Raw genomic sequence first — 23,766 nt, 5'->3', positions numbered from 1 at the left:
TAGTTTCTTTTAAAAACCTTCAAAATACATTATTTTTATTTTACAAAAATCTCAAGAACATCTCTTTAGAGTGGCAGCAAATTTTGCAGTGGAATGCCAATTAAATACTAGTTGTATTGGGTTTATGTGGCCAGGTTTTGGTAGTGGATAGGGCTACAGGGTTAGGTTCTGGGAGAAGCTGCCAGAAGCCTCCCCCATTGTCTGACAGCGAACTGCCTCCAAGAGGGATGCCCTGCAGGCCAGGGCTGAACAGACAAGTTGATCTATCTTCTGGGTCTTGAAAGAGGTGTACGTGCTGTAATTCATTTTAGCTGACTTTATTTTTTGCGCTATACCTTACATAAATAGCAGTGGCCCAGAGAACCTCAGGTAATTAAAGATTGTCTACCAAGCACTTCAAAATACTTCACAGTACTAGTGAAGGCTGAGATCTCACAATATTAAATACAAAGTATCACACTCCACACAAAAATGAGATAAGGTCTGAAACTCTGCTCTAACACATACCACAGGCCAGGCAGAGAAGGATGAGAGAGGAAGCCTGCTTCATTGTACCTGAGCTGTTCAAGACAAGGAGCAGTTGACAATCCTCCCAAAATTAGACATTACATCTTCTTCACCCACAATACTCTCAAAAATACTGGCAAGAGTGAGGCCAATGACTAATATGTCAGTAATACCTCCCACTACACTAAAAGTATTTTCTCACTATTTTCTTAGACATATTCTTCTGTCTTCTGTCCCCAGTTTCTCCTTTCATTCTTGAACTGTAAATTTGCTAAGGCAAGACTACTTCACACAGAGCTGTCCAAATAATATGTTTTTTATGAAACAACAAAAAAGGCTAGCCTTGTTTTTCAGGCAGTACTGGGTTTTGTCACTTACCTGCTTGGTGAATTAATTTAGTTACATAGTACCTGTATTTGGTAAAAGACACTAGTTTCCTAGTAATTTACTAAAACCTAGTAAGGTTTTTGTAGTCCACATTTATAAAAGCCTCTTTATGGTTTTCCTTTTTTACCAGTCGTTCAGGTCAACACCCAACAAAATTACTAAAATAGAGCATAAAAAGCCCCAGAAATTCCCAGTTTTAAAATACATTATCATACCTTTTGCCCAATTTTCTACTTCAAAAAACATCCATTCAAATCTGCAGCACAACATACACAGTAACTACATCTCCACATTTATGTATTGAGATACTTTTCACTTGTTGAATTACCTTATCTGCATCAACTTTTCCTCTGATAAATTCCTTCTTCCAAAATTCCAGTGCCTGCTCCAGAGTGAGGCCGATGCCTTTTAGGAAGAGCCCATACTGCATCCGGCCTCCGTGACGGAGGTGGTGGCTGTCACGGAGGGCTCTGTGCAGCTGCCGCATGCAGAGAGGGAATGACTTCACAGACAGCTGACAAGAGAAGAACTTCTGTTCAAGGCACGCTGATCATTTAATTTGTAGGATATATGTTTACTGTGATTATAAATTAGCTCCATTTGAAAATGCCAATGGCCAGAAGAAAAGATATGCATGTACAGAGAGCCTTGGGACCGAATTCGTAACCCAAGTGAGAGTTCATAAACTATCCAATTCAATAACCAGCTCAAGAACAAAATCCAGATGACACAGTAATACAGATGGTAGTATTAGACCGTATACAGCTACAAAGTAGCACAGGTTTAATTGCTGTCAGGAAAAATATACCCATGCTTACGTTACAGTATTTCTTGACTCTGCTTTATTTTAGCACCTGGAATGGCAAAATGACCTTCAGTAGACTTTTGGGGGATTGGGGAAGGGGAGGCGATTTTAATTCACTGCCAGAGAAACATCATCATGGTTAAGATGGATGCTGAAAACACACAATTCCTAAAATTCAGAAAAAAGAGTTATAATTATGTTTTAATAGACTCTGTACAATTAATGCATGGTGTTTTACATCCCATGTTTTACTTCCATTTTATTTTTTTCCTTGTTTTCAAAACCCCTCCTATAAGTCAAAAATCAAAAAAACAGCATTGAAAAGACTAAAACTGCAAGACAGTAACCATAAACTAAACATCATGGTTTGTAAGATTGTTAAATAAAATTTTGTTAAGTTCTGCTTATAATTATGTTAGGTATTTGCGAAATTATACAAAACTGAACAGCAAATTAAGCATTTCCCTGCCACTTCACTCTTCTGAATCCTGATCAGATGCATTTTCAGCTAATTCTGCTTTGTTATGAACTTCAACACAATTTCATTCAACAGTTACAAAGCAAAGATGAATAAAAAGAAGATAAAGGCCTTATATTTAGTTTGCACATAGAGTACTTGAATTTAAAACCTATACTTCAACATCCTCTATAACTCAAAACACACAACTTACAGCATCAATTTGCTCTAGAGAAATTTTTCCAGTGTTCTTTTGGATGCTGTAATCTGGACCAACATAAGAATGGCTGAAAAAGAAAGCAAACAGTATGGCATCAGTTAAAGCAGTTCCAAAATATCTTTAAGCTTACAAATTTAGAAAGAAAATTTATTAATTATAGGGTAGAAATATTTCATATCAGGCAAAACCACGAAACCAAGTAATTAGGACTCATAAAGCCAACATTAGAGCAAACATAGCAAAAAAACCTCTCTTTCCCTTTATCTGAAAGGAAAGGTGAGGGATCATATAGGATTTAGACCAGAGAGATGACTGCAAATCATCCAGTCCAACCCCTGCTCAAAATGGTGCTTGGTACAGCAGGTTGATGAGGATCTCATAAAGCTGGGTTTTGAGCATATCCAAGGATAGAGACTCATAACCTTCTGAGCAAGCTGTTCCAATGTTCAACCACCCTGTCAATAAAAAGTGTTTTCTTATGTTTAGGTGGAATTTCCTGTTTATCAGTCTCTGCCCATTGCCTCCTGACCGACCACTGGATACCACTGAGAAGACTCTCACTCTTCCTTTACTCCTCCTTATCAGACACCTATTTACATGCACTGATAAAATGCACACACACACTTCCTGAAATGTATCTCCTCCAGGCCAAATAATCCCAGTTCTCTCAGCATCTTCTCGTAGGTGATGGGGAGCCCAGGACTGGACACAGCCCAGCAGATGTTGTCTCACCAGTGCTGAGTGGAGTGGAAGGATCATCTCCCCTGACCTGCTGCAAGTGCCCTTCCCAATGCCACGCAAGAGGACTGTTAGCTTTCTTTGCTTCACAGGCACCGTGGTGGCTCACAGCTTGCTGTCCACCAGGACCCCAGGGTCCTCTTCTGCCTTCACAGCCATTCAACCCTCAACTTACACTGGCACACAGGGTAATCCTCCCCAACTGCAAGCCTGGCTGTTTCCCTTAGCTGAACCTGAGGGATGAGGGTTCCTGGCAGCCCATTTCTCCCTCCTGCCCAAGTCCATTTGAAAGGCAGAGCACCCATCTGGTGCAAACCATTCTCCCCAGTTTTGTATTATGTGAGACTTGCTGACTGCACACTCAATTCCATCACCCAAGGCAATAAAGTAGAAGCTAAAGAAGACAGGACCCTAGGCATTCCACTAGGGATTGGCCTCTAGCTGGTCTTAACATCTCTGATTGCAAACCTTAGAACAGTGCACTTAAGAGTTTTTAGTCCACCTCACTGTCCATTTTTAGCCCATATTTCATCAGTTGTCAATGAAGGTGCTGCAAGTGTCAAAAAACTTGCTAAAATCAAGATGAACAACATCCACTGATTTCCCCACCCCATCTACTGAGTCTTCTATGATAAAATGAGCAGCTATGAGGTTAGTCAAGAAATATTTCCCATCCAGACCTCTACACTGACCACTCATGGCCCCTTCTTTCCATATATGCAACTGAGATGAGGATTTGTCTCCTTACTCTTTGTGAAGCCAGTGTCACTTTTTGCTTTCTTCCAGTAAATAAGAACCTTTCTACTTTTCCATCTGTATACCACAAAAACAAATCTAACACACACACACACACAACCCGAGGTATCACTATGGATATCTACTGGGGGGGAAAAGCAAAAACTCAAAAACTAAAGAGTAACAGTAAGTCTGGGACAGCTTTTCCTGCATTACTGACATATCAATCCAGTAAAGTCCTATCCAAAATAGCAAATAAATTAATTTACATGTGCTGTCTCATCTTTCACTCATACTGCAAAAAAGCTACTTCTGAAAGCTGAGCAAAGTTCAGATAACCCTATACTAACAGCAGAAACAGTCATACAGACATGGTCACCCAAGTAATTTCAGATCAAACACAAGCATCTAATACCCACCTTTACTTTAAAACTGTAGAGATTTTTTTGAATGAAGATATATGCAGGGCTGTAGGACAGACACAGGCAAAGTCTTACAGCAGAACCCAGAACCCAACAGAACTCAAAAGCTAACAGTATTACAGGCAATAAAATAAAAAGAGGCTTTGGATACAGATTACTGGTCCATAAAGCAGGTTGCAAAGTCTGAGTAAGAAAAAATTTCTTTGTGCAAGAGGGATTTTGTAATTAGCATACAAGGACCATACCTTAAGTCTTTGAAGGCATGCAGAATTTAAGTCCAGGAAAAAAAGGCATTTTGCTAGCTAAATGACAAAACCAAGTGCTACACATTATTCTGTGATATTTCAATAATGTGAAATATAAAAAGCATATAACTAACAGCTGATTTTACTGAAGTACAAACAGTATTTAATTATATATACATTTATTTGTTCCTTAGTCTTATTTCTGGGATGCACTGGAACACTGAACAAGCTTACTATACTAAACAGATTTTTTTACTTTACATTAAAGGGATAAATAATTTAAAGTATTTGAACCATGTGTGTCTATTATTACTAATTTTACTATAGAATCATCCAAATTCCCTTGTAGAAACAGATCTGCATCAATTTATTTAAATAAAATATGAACAAAACAGAAATTACACACACAAAAATATTACAACTGAAGCACAAAACGACAGATAACAGCTGCTTCTTAGGCAACTTCATTTTTTTGGTGGGCTCTGTTTGATTTGGTTTGTTTGTAAAACAACCAGTTAGGGAAACCATGCAGGAAGCAATCACATCCCAGACCTAGCGTTGGTAATTTCTTAAGCTGCTCTACCATAATCACTCTAGGTCATCTGCTTGTAGAATCATACCAATACTGAAAAAAATTGGTAAGATAAAGAAAACTACTTTTTAACAGAATCTGTGGAAAGGACTGACCTGGGGAGAGAAAAACCCAAAAAAACAAGACACAAGTGAATTCCTACAAGTGAATGAGAAAAGCCTTCAGAAGTTACTGTTAATGACAGAACTTGAATCAATAGGACTCTTTGAATCTTGCTGACCATTTTAAATGGTCTTGGTAGAAAACTCTATTGCAAGAACCAAAAACGCAAAAGTAAGAGGGATCAGGATGGAAAAGAAGAAATTCTACTGTTCAGATTCTGAAAAGGTCAAATATTCTTATAGTGGTAAGCAAACAGGAAAAGTTATTAATTTGTTACAGTAAAAAATAGTATATGTCCTTTGGAAGGTCAAGTTTTCTTGGTATCTGACACCACTGACCAGAGTGCCGAAACCTACAAACTACCTTCAAAAATGATGCCAGTCTGAAAACACATTACAACACGAACTAACCAGATCTGTGATCCTTCTCACTTTTTTTCTCATATTTTTTTGCTTTCAGTTTTAGTTCTTATTTGGACTCATTCTTTCTTCTGTGAGACAGAGCTATTGAGATTACTTCTGACCAAGCTTTCTTCTCACCTAGAAGTATCTCCAGTTCCTCATAATGTATTTTTGTGATTTACTGGAATGCAAGCAGCAATATGTTCACTTACCACTTTAAAGTTTTATTTTATCTCCATATACAAATCCTCCCTTCATTCAGCCTGACTCAATCACTTAGAACCTGTTTTTTCTAAAATCCAAAATCTTAGTTACCAGATGTTTTCTAAACACATCTTGCAACCAAAGATAAGTACATACATTCACACAGCTGTTGACCAAGAAAAAAATCTCCACATCAGTGTTTCCAAGAATGAGGCCTATGTCTTTCAGATAAACAGCTATAGGACAGTTCTGATAAATATCCTATTTTTCACACATTTGTTCATCACAAGATTTACTAAGGATATGAAAGGAACTTCGTAGATGCTGAGGATAGGGAATAATACCAGTGTCTCAAGGTGTGCATTCTTTTTTACTTGCTTGTGAGATGAACGTAGGTAAGAAGGAGGGTGAAAGTCTGCATGAGTAATGTGTTATCTGTTTAAAAAATCCAGTCTTGCAAAACACTTGGTTTCTCTATCACCCTTAAGAACAATCATTTGAAGACAGAGTTAACAGAATCATTTCACTTTTGTTTGTAAAGGATGTTAGAAGACTATTCAGTCCCACACCCCACTTTAAATGGGATTACTGCCAATACTAGTCAAGTGAGCCATGGGTTTTTCTAGCTGAATTCTAAAATTTTCCCTGAACTAAGATTACCTACCTCTGGGCAATCTGCTGCACTATCATTCTAACATAGACGTTTTTTTTCCCAATGTTTGACCTAAACCTCCCAAGCTGCTAAATGTGACCACTGTCATTTGTTAAATCCTCTGCTGCCACTGAAAATTGCAATACCACAGAGTTTGTCCTCCAAACAGTTGCAGCCTGCTATTTGATCTCTCCTAAGTTTCTTTTTCACTGGACTAAACTAAGACAATTCAGCTTCTCCCACAACTAATTTATAGGCCCAGACCTATAGTAACATGATGGGATTGCATACAAGGGGTTTTGTCCATCTGAAATTACTCCTGATGAATATTTTAAACAGTGTTACAAGCCTGTAAACCCCATACAAAGCAGGAGGTGCAAAAGTGTTCTTCTAACACATTTAGATATTAAGGTTCCATTTCTATTAAATTGTTAACATTTCATCAAGTTAAATTTCTTTGTAGCCTACTGTGAGCATGTAAAATCTCTAAACACAATACTGCACCCAATACTTTAACGTTTTAACAAAAAACTTTTTCTTTTTTTGTCTAGTACAAATAGTACTAGTAAGTACCAATGAAATAGAATAGGATAAAAAGAGTACTACATCACAGACAAAATACATATTTAGTCCAGAACCATCCAATTACAAAATACATGTTATTTCCTGCTAAAAAACTAATGACCACAGGTTAAAATAGCTATGAAGACATAATCCACAATAAAATCACCTTTTCTGAGGACTAGCTAATCTGTAAATCACAAGCAGACGTGAATGAATAGGTGCCAAAGCACGTATGGGGCATTAACAACTAAACAATGCTCTGTAATCTTCAATTGTATGCTCTTTTCATTCATTTTTAAGCTTTTACTTCCCTGGCAGAGGTCTATTGACACATGCCAAAAATAAAATACTGCTCTACAAATTCAGATAATGAAGGTAAAAGAAAGTCTACAACTAGCTAATATTCTCCTTTCTCATGAGCAAGATGAAGTAAAATTAATCACAGATTCACAGAAATAAATAACAAAGACAACCTATTTGGTCACCTGCCTGTTCACTGCCAGAGGTTGCTTTTCAAGTTGCAAGGTCTGATATATTTTGGTCATTTTAAAGGAACTTCCAAAAAGGCAATTTGGAAGCATTTTTATCATTTTTTCAGTTGGTAACAAAATAAAGTGGAAACAATCCCTCTATTATCACAAAAGCAAAATGGAAGTAATTTACCAGTTGTGTAACATACATACCCAAGGTAACATAGGAATTTACAAAAATACCAATTGGCATAAATGTGGGGCATAGTACACCTGTTAGAGTACCTTCTTTTGGAACCTTTCTTTTCTCTGTATTTAAAAAGGAGAAGCACAGACAGGACTGATCATAATACTGAAGGACTGTTCCACTTACACAGAACAGAGCATACATCAAAAGAAATTTTCAGTTTATAAAAAGCTAACTTAATTGGCCTTGATCTTCAAACTGACAAAGGTATACCACTGAGGTACATTTTTACAATTCCAGTAAGATGTAGGGTAATAAAATCATGGAAGGTTATTGGCATTCAGAAGTACCCCCAGCTAGGTAACAGTAATTCTTGTTTTCATTCATTGCTCTTGAACAAAGTTCAATCATATGTAACTACACAGCGACACAATGAAAGCTATTTTTCCTATTCTGATTTACAATAAAAACAATAAAACATAAAATTCTTCCTATATACAAAAATCATGAGACTTTTAAAAATCAAAATAAAATGTCAGTGTTCGGGAACAGATAGCTCAAGCAGTACAGCACCACAGAAAATAAGGAGCATGATCCAGCAAACTAGATCTGCATCCCAATTCCCCAGGCACTGCTGCCATGGTAGAGCCTCAACACTTCCATTTCTAATTTATCCAACATCATTTCAATGATCTTAATGCTAAGATCTATGTGTTCAACAACACCTTTCATTGCTGCCATCGAATATTTAAGTAAATTTCTATCCTTAGAGTCATTAAGAATTCTACAAAAACAAACACCTGAGCAACCTGATCTAACCAGGTCTGTATTGGGGTAGACTAAATTATCTCCAGAGGCTCACTGCAAGCTAAATTATTCCATGAATCTAAACCAGCTCACTGTAATGGAGCTTGTCCTCCTGCATATGACTATAGTGAGAAAAGTCTCCCATATAAAGTGGTAAAAAACAATCATATTCATAAGAAAAAGACCAGAGTTCTCTGTTTATCCTCTTCTAAAAATACAGTAGAAAGCTTATATATATATACACACACACACACACACACATATATATATTTACACACACACCCCCAACTAAGAGGGAGGCAAACTATTTACTCTAACAATTTACACTTTCAGCAATCTACATAGGTACATTAAAAGAACAAATTAGTATTATATTCATCAATGACAGCAAAAGCTTCCAAAAAGAACAGGGAGCATAGACTATTTGCAACAAGGAAGGCCCATGCTCTGAGCACTGTAATTTGGAATCTGTTTTGTTCATAAAGGAGCTTAACAATTTTGCACTAGATATACAAAAAAAAAATTATAAAAGCTAGCTACAACTCTTTTTTTTTTTTTTTACTTAGAAGCGACACTAGTTCTATAAATTATGTTCCATGTCATTTATAAAGCTTTTGTTAAGTTTAATAATTACTTTTGGGGTTTTTTTACAAAGCCAATCACACAGATGAGGCCTGTAAAAAACCTATACTTAAGGCATTCTACCAAAACAATCACTTTAATGTGTATGAAGGAATATACTTATGCTTTCACTTTATGCTACCTGAGATGATTAAGCAGAGGTTGAAGTCTCTCATCAGACTGTATGGAAGGTAGTGATCGTGCTGTCAGCTGGAAGAAAAAAGGAGTACAATTAATAAAATCTTAGCTTAAACAAATTGATAGTACAAGGCACGAATTATGATAGAAGTCACACTGTTGTTACAACTTTATACAACATTGGGTAAGACATAATTTCTCCTATCAAAAATAACCAAGTTAAGCCTTCCAGAATCTGAAGCTAGCAGAAATATTTACAAGTTAACAAATAGTGAAAAATCATTTCTCTAAAATTATAATGCCATTAGAATTAAATAGCAAGACATCATTGAAAGTGGTATATGTTTTTCCAAACATATTTGAACTAGAAGACATATTGTGCCTAGACAGCCTTTTACCAATGTAAATATAATCCATGAAGCCATATTATATATAATTTACATTTGTATAAAAGCAATTTGCATAGTATTTAGCCCTATGTGACTTTTAAATAAACATGCCTTTGTGTACAGTGATTTTTTTTTAATGGGCATAATCTATTTTGCAATTTGATTGTTCTTTTTTCTTCTAAGTCATATGACTACTTAAAACATTCAACACTTTCTGCAAAAATAAACCTAGCAATCTCTAGATCAATAAACACATGTCACACTATTGTGGAATATTAGTTAATTTGTGTATTAACTAAAACAACTGGGAAAACATAAATGCATTGAATTTGATTAATATCTGTATATAAGGAGGCTACCTTCACCTATAAAAGCTACAAACATAGCACTCTGGATAATTCTGATACACATCTAACATAAAAATACTGAACCTAAGTATGCATTTCATGATTCTGTGGCTGCCAAGTAAGGCCGTATTTTGAAAACTACCTTTGAATAAATTAGAAATTTCAAGTTATTTAACACTGCATAAATAAGCATCAAGGTATTTTACAGGTAACTCAAAAACAGCATGCAGTATTAATTAATTTAATTAGCATACATACCAATTAACAATATGTAATTCCTGAAAGACCATCCATTTACTACACCCATTTCACAACCTTTGCTACTAGGCAGAAGTCAGACTGGGATCAAATTTGAAACTTGCACCTCAAGCACACAACACCATCCACCAAGTAAATAAGAGGAGGTTGGAAGCAGCTGTCTGCCAAGGGAAGGCTGAAGTTACTGAACACAAGAACAGCAGGGAAGGAGGAAGGGGCCATTTCTGCTGCTGGGGGAGCCCTGGACTGAAGTAATCACTGTCTCACAACATGGCTCTTCTCAGTCCCAGGTAACACAAAGGTACCCATCCGATCTGACTGCTGCAGAAAACGTTAACCTGGCACTCTCAGCAACCCCTTCATCCTCCTTTTAAAGAGGGCGGCTATCTTGGCAATTACAGCATGATCTACATTCCCTTGTTTTATGGAACTAGATTGAGATGCATACAATACACTCAAATTTCAGTAAATTCTGCATTTATTCAGAAGTTTCTATTAATTAAAAAAAAGCCCTCATTTTCCTACCAGTGAGTTTTAAAGGTCAATATATGTATTGTTCTATATCCACATCTCTTAAAAAGTAACCCTCTAATTTTGTTTTAAACACAACCAGAAAAATCAGACATTATTTCTGAGAACTTAGAAGCCTTCTGAACACCAATCAAAGTTATCAGAACAAAGACTGAAGCACCTGAAATACCATATGATTCCTTCTCCATTATTAACTTAAGAGATAGAGAAACAGTATCTGTATGCACACTCAAATAGATCAGTATAATTTTACATATGACAAGCATATTTTCCTCTATGCAGTACCTGAAATACTGCATTTTATCAGAAAAAAATCCATGCATTTATGACAGGATGTTTATGATACTCTGAGTGGACAACAGTGTAAAACAAGCAGAAATAAAAAGTAACATTCAAAACCTAAAAAAGTATGAACATTATTATCAAGTTGTATATACAATAAGCTACATTTCTGTGTAAGCACTATCAATTAACAGAAACACTGGTTTAAAACTAATTTAGGAGACTTGTAGTAATTGAGGCAGAACCAAGACCTAGTGATCTTTAACCAAGATTTTTCTTGATGCTGCAGTGAAAAAATATTGAAGGGGTGGACTACACTTGGCAGTTTTAGGATCCACCATTAAAGGGCAAAAAAAAAAAAACAATCCCTTGAAGTCAAAGGAGAATCCACATGGCCAGTACTTTTCTGAATCTGCAAATCTTAGGAGGAAAATTACTCCCGATTTTCCTCCATTATGTTGCCTGAACAAGGCAATGTTCTCTACAGACCATAGTGTCGCGAAAATAAGACCAAACACTTTTCAAATCTTAGTTGTCCAGTGATTTCAAATGTTTGTTTTCAGGAAGATGTGGGATCTCCATGACACTGCTCTTTTCTATCTAAGACTAAGGATAGCTTGCCTTAAACATAGTTGAGGAGACCTCATCAAAATATTTGAACAACTTGAATTGAAAGAGCAAATTTTCCTTCAGCCTGCCTGGATTATTAAAAAAAAAAAAAACACAACCCTAACATTTTCAACTGTAAAGTTTCTTCTTATAACCTTATGTTTTTATTAACAGAGCCACCTTGTAAATAAAAGCAGCTTTTACTAAGGTCATGGTAAATAATTGCTAGTGTTTTTAAACAGATGAGAATTTTATAAGCTTTTTCAACAGCATTTTTCTAAAAGATGATCCCTATTACACATTGCAAATTGAGATTCTGAAGACCTTTTCCAACCACTCAGAAATTAAATTTAGACAAATTCCTGCAAGCACAGCCTTGTTTTCACCTCTATATGATACTCAACATAAAGATAACCATACCAGAGGAAAAAAAGTAAAAACATGACATTAGCTCCACACTACAATCATGTTGAAACATTTTATATACAGAGAACATAAAACACTGCTGACTGAAGATAATTCAAGTCCCAATGCCTGGATGATCAGAAGAGGGGACACAGTGAGCCACAGACAGGCACATGCAGACAGCTTGGAGCTAAACTGATATGGTGACCTTATAACCTCAAAGTTCACCAATAAGACTGACATGCAATTTTTCCAAAGTTGCCATTGCTCAAAACCTGGCTGGGCATCAATCTGCTGCTGGTAAGCATTGCTTGTGGGGCTTTTTGTTTTGGTTTTCTTTTTCCTTTAATAAACTGTTTTTACCTCAATCCAGTCATGTCACTGGTCACAAGACTGAAGAGAGGGGGCAGTGTCTGTCCCTCCACTTCTGTGGAGACCCCAGAAGGCATTCCCTAGTTAGGGAGACAAGTGGCTTCTCTCACAGCAAACCCTGTTCTGTAATGCCAGCGTACTCCCATTCTGTTCCCTGGGCTGGCCCTGTGCCCCCTTCCCTGTCCCTCAGTCCTGTGGTCACTCCCACCCTGTTTCCCTGTTGGATCCCATGCCCTAACCCCACCTCTGTGACACCCCCATGTCCCCTGGCCAGTGGTCTCTAATGCTCCCCCCGCCCCAAAGACCGATGTACTTAAACCTGGACCTTCACCAGGAGTCTGCCTTTGCCTCTCACCCTGGACTATCCATGCGGTGGATGAAATAAACATCTCTGTGGAACCCACACAAAGGCCCTTCCTGCTTCTTCATCTGCAACCATCTTAACAACTATCCAGGCTACAACACACTTCCCCTTGAGGATGCTGAAGACTGCAGTGATGTCTCCCCTCAGTCTCCTCCAGGCTCAACAGACTAAGTGACCTCAGCTGCTCCATAAGCAGCTTCTCCTCAAGGCTCTTCCCCATCCTTGGACTCTAACAGTTCAATGTCTTTCTTACATTGTGGCATCCAGACCTGTTCCCAGCAATGGAGGTGAGGCTGCCCCAGCTCAGAGCAGAGCAGGACAATCTCTCCCTTGCCTGGCTGGTGATGCTGCGCCTGATGCACCCAGGACAGGGTTGGCCCTCCTGGCTGCCAGGGCACTGCTCACTCAAATTTGACTTGCTATAATCCAGGACTCCCAAGGCCCATTCCACAGTGCTGCTCTCCAACCTCTCACTCCCCAGTCTATGCACACAACCAGGATTGCCCCATCCCAGGTGCAGAATCTGGCACCTTCCCTTGTTAAAACTTCATATGGTAGGTGATTGCCCAGCCCTCTAATTTGTCAAGGTCTCTCTGCAGGGCCCATGCCCAACTTACTGCCTGACCTATCCGTGCCCAACAAATGCACTGCAGTCTATTTGCTCCCTTTAAATGCATCACCCAGTTGAGTATGAGCTTACACAGTAGCAAAGTGCAAGAGGAAAAGAAGGTAAAAGCTTCTTTCCATAAAAAATGGTAACGAAGATATGAGTAAAATATGACATCATAATGGTATCTGCAGCAGTAACTCATCTAAAGAAATGGCATACAATTAGAAATCATCTTTTGTGGAATTAAATAAAATTACTTTTTGCTCTGCTAACCCAACACGACATATTTAGGTCCTTCTCTTACACTTTCTGAAACAGAGACTGCCTTTAGCAATAACTATTTAACATCAACAGGCACTACATTTGTTCCAACTAACTCATTAATACTAGACAGACTTTATTCACATGTTTGGCCAACATTTTAAGGTGTTTTCTAAATGTTACCATTCTAACAGAATATGAAATTTTATGTAACCAAACCATCCACAGTTATTTTATTGACAGAACTATAGTTATGCTGTATCTGAGAGTCAGAATAACAGATCCCAGCTTTTCCCCTTCACCACGAATAACAGAAAAAGGAGAAGACAGTAAGATGGTTTCTGTGCAAGTTTTTACCTTAATTCCAGATTTTTTTCCTTAACCCTAGTTTATCTAGATTAGCTATCCTGGAGTATACATTTGATTAAATGAAAAAGCAATCTTCAGGACAGGCTACAAAAGCCTTAGGGAAGCTTTCCTCACTGCCATTTTAAGATACAGAATGGGTTAAAAATAATGCTGTAGAAACATTTTACTTCTACTCACTTAAAGACTGTGTTATAATATTCAATGTATTGTTACAGATACACTATATACATCTCTAGAGTACTCCTGACATATTCATAGGATCAACACAGAATTATAGGATGGTTTGGGTTGAAAGGGGGATTAAATCTCATCTAGTTCCAAACCCTCTGTCATGGGCACTGACACCTTCAACTAGAGCAGAGTCTGGTCTTGAACATGAATTGCACAAATATCCAGCAAGATTACAATAAATAGCAGGCCTTTAAGACTCAGTTCCACTTACACAGAGTCCAACTATAAGGCCATGCTTTTATATAAAAAGGGAAACTCTACCGTACAGTGACATTTTAAATATAAATCATTCACATAAAACCTCTTTCTCACTGCAATTTGCCTTCAGAGTTTTCATATACATTTTATGCTAGAATTCAGCTAAAATAGAGTAAGCAGTAGCCACAAAAGACTTCTTAATGCGTTTCTCTCTGATTAAATGCATTATTGATGAATAGAAGCTCTAAAACTTTAAAACAACTTCATTTTCAACAAAATCCAAATTTTAGCTGGCTATTTTCTAAAATGTAGTATTAATGGATATGAATTCTCCAGTAAGGTATTTTAATGCACCAGTCCCCAAAATACTTGCTTTAGATTAAATTTCAGACACAATGCCTAGAAAGGTTTAGCACTTGTGAGAAAGCCTTAGCATTACTTTGGTTTGCCTTTATTTATTTTTAAAAGACATTTCAGAATGACATTACCTGCTTTGTATGATTTTGCACTGAGAAGTTATGAGATGCATATATTGCCAGAACCCAAGAACTCAAGATAATTTCACTACAGACAAACACCTTCAACATCCAACTAAGCTGCAGACTGTCTCATACCAACAAAAACTGATTGATTTTGAAACATCAGCTATGGTGCTAATGTTGTTACAAAATGTCACAATGCAAATGCTATGCAGCTGGGGAACCTGGAATAAGAGAACAGTGTTTGCATGCCAGTATGCTGCAGTACCTAGACAGTTGACATTTGAACACTAATCAATTTTCTTGTGAAAAAAGTTGGGGTTTAACCTTTCACAGCATCTTACAAATCTCAAGCACTGTACAAAATTAATAAGCAATTTTTGCCAAGGCTTCTTCAGCTATTAAAAGTTATTTCAGCAGCACTTACACGGAAATATGCTCAATAAAAGCTACACCAAACAATTTATATTACATCTATTCCACAACACACAACCTATATAACAACCTATATATAATTCTTCAAAACTAACATAACTATGCAAAAACTGTTTTTGACATTATCAAACTTTTTTAATGGGTCAATATAATTCAATACATAAAGCATTTAGATTATTTCCATCTATTACCACCAAATTTATGGAAGAAAGGAAATAAATAATACAGACTAGCATTACTGGGCTTCTAGTACATATATAACAATTCTGACATTTCTAAAGCACAGGAAAAAAATCTCCCTCTTGAATCTCTAGAGGATAAGTGTCAATATAATGCTGGACTTGGTGTTGTGGGTTTGCTTTTGTTTTGTTTTTTAATTACATAAAACTGCCCACCAACTCCCTCTCACACACACACCCCTTCAGAGTAACACAAGCCCGCCAAAAGAAAATCATACAGGACACAAAGCAGCCTCTTATGTTTAAAGAAAGCAAAACAAAGGCAGCAGCTAACTTATTTTAAAACAACAAACAGACAAATAACTAAAGTTGTGTTATTAACACTGTCATTTTCTTTTGGGACTCTAAAAGGCAGGGCACAGTAGTTAACAATGTTGCTTAGATGTTATATCTAAAAATTAAAACCTACATACAAGTATTATAAAATATAAATTAGGTTGTAAAGCATATATTCTAAATTATAAATATTCTATATATAATATCTTCTTTTAATTTTGCCAGTTAATTCAAGCTGCCAAAGGAGAAATGTTCCATAAGAGAAGAAACAAATTAGGAGTTGTGAAGTGTCCTTGCTAGCATGTCCTAGATATTTACCTAATACTTTAAGAACTCTGAAGAAACCAAACTCACTAATTTCAACTCAGCATTTGTCAAATGCACTCAGAATAATAATTAATGTTTTCCTAAGGCACTTGCTTCTGAAAGTAATTGATTTCTTTTTTCCATTTGGAAATGTCTAGGCTTTCATATTCACACTGAGGTATAAATAACACCTGGATTGGAGTCTCACACTTAGTCTTTAAAGCAAAATTTTCCAATAATTAAGCCTTGGTTAATTGCTAAGCAAACTGTTGCTGGATTTTGCAGTATTATTACTTGTGCATATAATCATTTCACTTGAATTTGAGGGTGACAGCATATAAATTAACTCATCTCTTATACTTTTTTGTACACTAAAATAAAGCTGAAGTTGACAGTTATGAAGATGCTCATTATTTATTTCCCCCCAAAAATAAGTTATTGATTCCATCTTTCTTACAATAGTGCATAGTGTGTTTCAGGCTTTATTTATATGTAGATTGAAGAAGACATTTAAGAAGCTACCTTGTCAGCAAAATCAAAATCTTCTGCTAAACAGTACTGCTTCCCATAGTTGTGAAAGTTCTTCAGTGATTTTATCAATTGTTTTACCACTGACTGGGCCTTTACAGAGAGCTTTCTCAATATTTAATTTAGTCATCAGTCCTTTTCTTGAATCAATTTCCAGATACCTAGTTATCTTTAAACCAAATAAACAGTGGACGGGAACACTCGCCTTTGCAGCAAGCATGGAAAATGAGATAGTTTCTTTTATTTCACTATGAATTTCTGATTCATGCAAACAGTTCATCTCTTCATTACTGCTTATTATTCTTTAGCTGCATGCAGATCATTTGTTTCTTCTTCTGGCATCATTTATGAACAGTGGTTTGCTTTTCCAGTCCTTCTCTCCTAGGTTCACATACTAAATGGTGATTCCAGTACTCCAAAGTAACCTGGAATGTCTTCCCCAGCTCAACTCTACAATGATGCTTTAATTAACGTGCATCCATAGAGCGTTACTGAAGTGGAAGAAGGTAACTCAGCACTGATTTCCCCAAGGTCTTAATGTTATGATTTTAAAGTTACACACACACACACCTACACCCTGCCCCTTGCACATCATTAATTAGAAGGAAATTAAGAAAGCAAAAAATGTCTTCATAAAATCTCTTACTGATAGAAGCTACTAGCCAATATCACACAAAAGGCAATTGGTTCGAGCATACGAAAGATTATTATTTAAAGACCCTCAAAGTCACTGTCACAAAACATGGTAGGTGTTTCCCATCACAAACTTTATCAGTCCAGCACTGTGTTCCAAAACTGCTTTAAGAGCAACCACACTAGCAGAAGTTCTCCAATGCTGAAAACTGTATAGTCAAAAAAGAGAAGAAACAACTCTCTATATACCCATCCAATACACTTGATTAAAAGCTCATTTTCCATAGTTATCATTACTTACTACAGGGCTACATCAATATTGGCCTTCATAAAAATCTTCAGGTAAAAATTGTTATGTATTTTATTTTTACAAACCCTTGTACTAAAGCCCTATGCACTACACAAAATAAATGTCTGCTTGCTACTGTATAAAAACCAGTTACTATCAATCAGTTTTATTACACAACCTCAGAAGAGATATTTAGATTTCATTAGTAAGAGGATTTTACTACTGGGAATCGATTATCTGTCCAAGTTTTAGGCTCCCCTCTACAAGAGAGATGGACATACCTGAGAAAGACCACAAAGGTCACAAATATGAAGGGAATGGAGCATCTGTTATGAGGAAAGACTGGGAGAGCTGGAACTGTTCAGCATGGAGGAAGGCAGGCTCTGGAGGATTCTACCAATGCATATAAATACCTGAAGGGAGGGTGCAAAGAATACAGAGCCATGCACTTTCCACGGGTGACCAGTGACAGGATCAGATGAAAATGTGAGCAAAAAACTGAAACACAGGAGATCCTATCTGAACATCAAGAAACACTGTCTGTATTATGCATTGTATATTTGGTTTTCAAGAGCTGTGATTCACAATGTAGCTGAGGTTTGAATGGGCCTCTGAAGATCCCCTGGTCCAACCCCTCGGATCGAGCAGGGTCATCTAGAGCTGCTTGACCAGGACTGTCCAGGCAGGGTTTGAGTAGCTCCAGGATGGAGACTCTACAATCTCCATGGGCAACCTGCTGAAAACTAAATGCATAATACAGCACCAAGTACTTCTGAACTACTGAGCCTTCTTGCTTTGCATATAAGAGCTTCCATTCTCTAAGCAGCCCCCAAAGTCCACATTTTCATCTGCATTGTAAGGAAATTTTAAAAATTATTCATGATTTTCCTAACAAATTCTAACAAGACAGTCAAGTCCTTTTTCAGGAGGATGAAATGAAGGGATTTTTTTTTTGAAACAAGATCATTTTACACTTATATCTTCTTCAAGGAAAAATTATTAACAAAAGATGTTAAAATCACTTGTTTTGAGAGACAAGGATTGCTTACTGAAGTTGTCATTTATCAAGGCTGTGCTCTTATTCAGTCCTTAAACAATAAGATAGCGACATTAACATCTAAGAAAAAAGGATACTATTGCAAAACATTTTTCTGTGTTTAATGAGTTTTTTCAAATCTCCATATATTTACTTTTTTCCCTTGACAAATTTACTATACAATTTCCAATAAGTTTAAATAATCCTCAGGAATTCCATACCTGATCCTCAGTAACAAACAACATAGAAAAGATTTTATTATTACAACAGCCTGCATGACACCAATCTCCTACTTTCAAAACTCAGAAGGCAGCATTTGAATTTCAACTGTTTTATTCTCTCAATATGTGGTACTGCCTGAAAACAATTGTTGCTAAAGATTAGAAAAAATATCCATATCTTAAAAGTAAAAAGGTATTTGGAACACTTTTTCTCATTTGTGGATATTTTACAATATTGATTATCCTTTATTAGGAAGCAAAATCAAATCTTGCCAGCCTTTGGTAGAGTTTTAAGGCCCAGTTTCCCATATATTCAAGTACCATTCTTGTTACATTCTTACGTTCTTATCTTCAGTGAGTAGAGCTACAAACATGACAGACACTCAAATTTTATACAGCTAAAACCTAGCATTAATCTGAGCCTACTTTTCATCTTTTTTCTAACATTTGACTTCATCTCAACTCTCAATTGCCAGTACCAGCAATGACACTTCTCAGACATTAGTAAGAGTTCATTGTTAAGTATTTTCTTTCCAAAACAGAAAACGACATTTGTATCAAGGAAAACTACTAGCAACTCCAACAACATACAAAGCTCTAATACTTTTCTGTTGATACTATTTGCATTTATAATTATTACAAACATTTTACTTCTGAATAAACAAATACACTCTAACATAAGAACACTTCGCCCAGGAGTAAATTTCACAAAGCAGAAAACCAAGCCTTCAAAACAACAACTTATTTATAAAACATAAATATTGCTGCTTTAGAATTCAACTATGGAAGTGGGACCTCCATTTGACCCTTATGAAGGCCTGTGGCTCGGTGCCTTTCAGAGCAGAAGTGCACACAACAAGCTGCTAAATTGAAGCTGAAGCTGGTGGCTTCAAGCCCCAGGGATGTTCTCCTTCCCAGCCCCTGACCCCAGCAGGCTGACCATGTGCTCCTCATGCACACACACTGTGGAGACACTGCTGGCCACCTCAAGAACTACACACACACAAAAACAGGCACCAAAAGACTATGGAGTCCAGCAACCAAAAGTACAGTATTGAAAGATATAAGTTGTTTGAGGCGCTAGATGAATGTGCAAAGGAAAACCAAACTAAAATAAATACTAAATCAGGTACTGCAAGTGCATTTCAGAAGAATGCACTTCAGGTAGGCTACTTTACAGTAATGCCTTCAAATCAGGAAGTACTGAAAAAGAGTTTTTATGAAGAATGTACTCTCCAAACATTAGTTTTTGGACATATCTAGTATCCATTTCCAGAAGCAAGAACAACATATTGTTAAGCAAAACCTGCTACCGAATATCCTTTGTATTCTTGTATCATTCTACCATTCTTCAAACCACAGTTTATGATGCATTGGGAACCATGAAAATATACAATGGTGTAAGGCCAAGTGTCTGAAAACAGACCTCAGAAGTTCGGTTTCTCCTAAGTTACAGCAGTTCAGCACCCTCAGGGCAGAGAAACAGAGGATGTAATTACTACTGGCAGAGGATCAGAGGCTGTAATCAAGTAGTTCAAGTATTTATATTAGCCAAGGAACTCTTGCTGCTAGCATCAAATCTGTTTCACCATGGCTGCTGAGTAATTATAAAGCCCTAAAGGATCTCTAAGCTGCTCACAATTACTTGCTGCACACCCTCATAACAGAAAATAACCCATGTAGAGAAAGCGTACATAAAGCACATTAAAAACTACTTTCTAGATAGTTCAGCAAAACCATTGTTAAATATAGTACAAAAATAATAAGGGCTATACACAATTAAAATTTAGAAGTTATTAGATCCAAATACATATCAGTCATGTTCTGGGTAGTTTATCAACACAGCAACAGTAAATAAAAATTTTAAAATCACTTACCAATGAGAGTCAGCTTACTAATTCTTTTGCAGATTGGGCTTGGCATAAGCCTTGGACACCAAGATGGCTCCAGAGCCTCACTAAAGAGAACACTCTTTTATATATACCCATTAGCTACTTTCTCATTTATTGAAACAGCGTTCGTAAGTCCTACAAAGCATACTTCCTACAGCACTCAGCATATTGCATCATCCTTATGACCATAAAAAACACAGATTTCAAACCTGCACATTCTTTAATTTTGCTTCTTACAACATTTTCTCTAATGGTTACTGAAAATCATACTGTCCATTTTGCATAAGAAAATTAGCTTCTTCTCACACAACTTGTGACTTTACCACAGCTAAGCCTGTACAGAATAATCAAGCATGAGAAAAATTATCTGGGACAATAAGGTTACCAAGGTTGGAAAAATATTGTTTTCATCTATGTGCAAGAGATAACGGAAGAGGTCAGGAAAAAGAAAAAGCAGAAAATAATTCCCACAAAATGCCAGAGCGATCACAGTCACTCCTCAGTCTATACAGAACACTGCTTTAGAAAGCAAAGTTAAATGAGAAATTATTAGCCTAAAATATTATCTCTTTTATTTAAAGTCAATTCACTAAGTCAGAATAGAAGAATACATACAACAAAGCATCCTTATTTTCCCTTACTCAAACTTTCTGTCCCTAATGCCTTCAAGTGACAGAAGCAACTCCGTATTGTCCAAGTGTGCTTGGAAGTGTCACTCAGAAAATAAGAATTCGACTACATTTGTCCAGTTCTAGCTCTTTAGATGATACCAGTATACATTGATAAAATGAGGAAAGCACAGATGACTGGTGTAAGCTTGCCCAAAAAACAACATCTGCCGCCTTCTCCTGATTTAGGTAGGGGGCGGGACAAAAACAAGAAGAATGGATGAACTCCGTAAGAACTTTGCTTTCTTACATTTGGGCCAAAATGCAAAATAATGACAGCACCTCAGGTAACAACAGGTCAGAGAGACAACATCACCAAGAAGACCACTGACAGTTATCCAAGTGCCTAAATTAGAATGCAACACATAAATAAAAAATAATTGCACTGAATAGGAGGAGGAGACTCACCTATGAACATTCAACACTGCAAAAGGCTGAGCCCAAGAGGGAACCACTATGCATGGAAGCCAAGCCACCAGCCAAGACCTGACCCTTGCTGGGAGTGCCCTGTTCAGTCCATGGTACCTGTCACAGCTTGACAAGAGGACACTTGTTTGATTCTTGTTTCAAAGAATGTGAGAGCTGGTCATAGAACCATTTGGTGGGTAGACCTTGGCTAAGGGACAAACGCTCACCCAGGCATTCACATACTTCCCCTCCTCAACAGGAAGGTGGGAGAAAAAAGATCTGCAAATCCATGGACTACTTATCAATTGACATTGTGGGCAAAACAGACTCAACCTAGGGAAAAGCTCATCTATTGACAATAAAAATAGGTTTGGGTGGTGAGAAACGAAGACAAAACACTGAAATGCAACCTTGCTGTGATCCTCTTATTCATTCAAGGGACAGTTTCACTCCTGTATTCCCAATTTCATTACCCAGCCCTACCAAGTGGTAGAGGGTGAAAGGAAAATTAAGAGAGTAAATCAAAACCAGCATGCAGTACTTTAAGAGATTGCAATGTTCTTAACAATATACCCTAAAAGACATACTAAATTGTCATGCAGGTTTTTCAATTGTTTTTGTTTTTAATTAATTTATCTTTTACTATATTTTTTTAATTAAACAATCTATATATAAACAAACAGTACAGGAAACTTACTACCAGTGAAACAGTATTAAAGATGACTGGCTCTTTTCTTACATCTAGCAAGAGGTTGTTTTCTGCCAAGTAAGGCCATTTTTTCTTATTTTCAGAAAGAGCCACTTCAACTCTGTCTCTGACATCCACTGCCACTTCAGTTGTTCTTCACTGAATGTCATATCTATAAAAGTACTCCAGATGAAGTAGGCCATGTGTACATGGACTATACAATTTTGTTTGCCTGAAACAGTCTGAAGCTTGGATAAAGAAAAGGACCACAATTTTCACCAAACTAGTGCCCCTTGCTCTTGAGCTGACAATTGCTAAAGCACCTTTCAACTGTGTCAAGCTACCACAGGCCAGATCAATATTTTTCAAGAACATCACCACTATGGAAATACAACTGGATAGTAAGACATGGCAACCTTGCACCATGCAAACAAGAATCAAAGAGATCAAAAGAGATCAGAGAGATCAAAAGCAACATGCAAGCAAAGTCACAGAATCCCATCAGGGCTTCTGGATAGAAAGCGGTGATAGAACACAAGTTATACAAGCTGAACAGTCAAGTCTAGATGCAAGAAAATTCAAAATAAAAACCAAGACAGTCTCCATAAAGCATCATTGCTTAATTCAAATATTACATTTCAAATCCTTAAAAACATCTCAAGTTCTTTTTGAGCCAAAACACAGCGAAGATGTTTAAAATAGCTTGCTTAATTCTTGCATAACACCAAATACTCAAAACCAAGATTCTGTTAAATCCCATGTGTTTTCAATGAAAATGCAACTATTTTTCATATAGTCCTAATGGTTAACCAAGTATACTTAAACACATCCAAAAAACAACCAAACAAAAACCCCTCCACTCAAAACAAGAAGAGCTTTACATAACAGTCTATTATGCACCAAAAAAAAAACCAGGAATCTCTATCAAAACCCCATAAACTTTAAGTTCACAGAATCACAGAATGAACTAGGCTGGAAAAGTTGTTTGAAATAGTCTGTTTGGATTTAATCTTCCTTATGTGTTCCTAAGAATTTTTAATGACTTAGTTGATATAACAAAGACTGAGTAAATCCTCACCTTTTATGAGGAAAGTACTTGAAAAGGTAAAATAAGCCAACAAAAAACATAGACCATTCTCACCATTCACCTTGTTCATTAATGAGGCAAATCTTGTTTTAGGAATGACA

The 23,766-nt window shown here is 36.8% G+C and overlaps 1 protein-coding gene across 1 annotated transcript in view; it reads right to left on the bottom strand.

Annotated features, from left to right (window-relative positions):
* Nucleotides 1-23,766, bottom strand: part of PRIM2 (DNA primase subunit 2) — a 94,270-nt gene that overhangs the window by 29,612 nt on the left and 40,892 nt on the right. Inside the window, exons 7-9 of the mRNA XM_062488562.1 lie at nt 9,259-9,326; nt 2,371-2,443; nt 1,223-1,408 (exon numbers count right to left, since the gene is read on the bottom strand). Of these exons, the coding sequence (XP_062344546.1) occupies nt 1,223-1,408; nt 2,371-2,443; nt 9,259-9,326 (327 nt within the window). The remainder of the gene's footprint in view (nt 1-1,222; nt 1,409-2,370; nt 2,444-9,258; nt 9,327-23,766) is intronic.

This window comes from Cinclus cinclus, chromosome 3 (assembly GCF_963662255.1).
Source record: "Cinclus cinclus chromosome 3, bCinCin1.1, whole genome shotgun sequence".
In the NCBI taxonomy this organism is placed as follows: domain Eukaryota; kingdom Metazoa; phylum Chordata; class Aves; order Passeriformes; family Cinclidae; genus Cinclus; species Cinclus cinclus.
The sequence above is the reverse complement of the archived record's forward strand: the minus strand, read 5'-3'. Positions and strand labels throughout refer to the sequence as shown.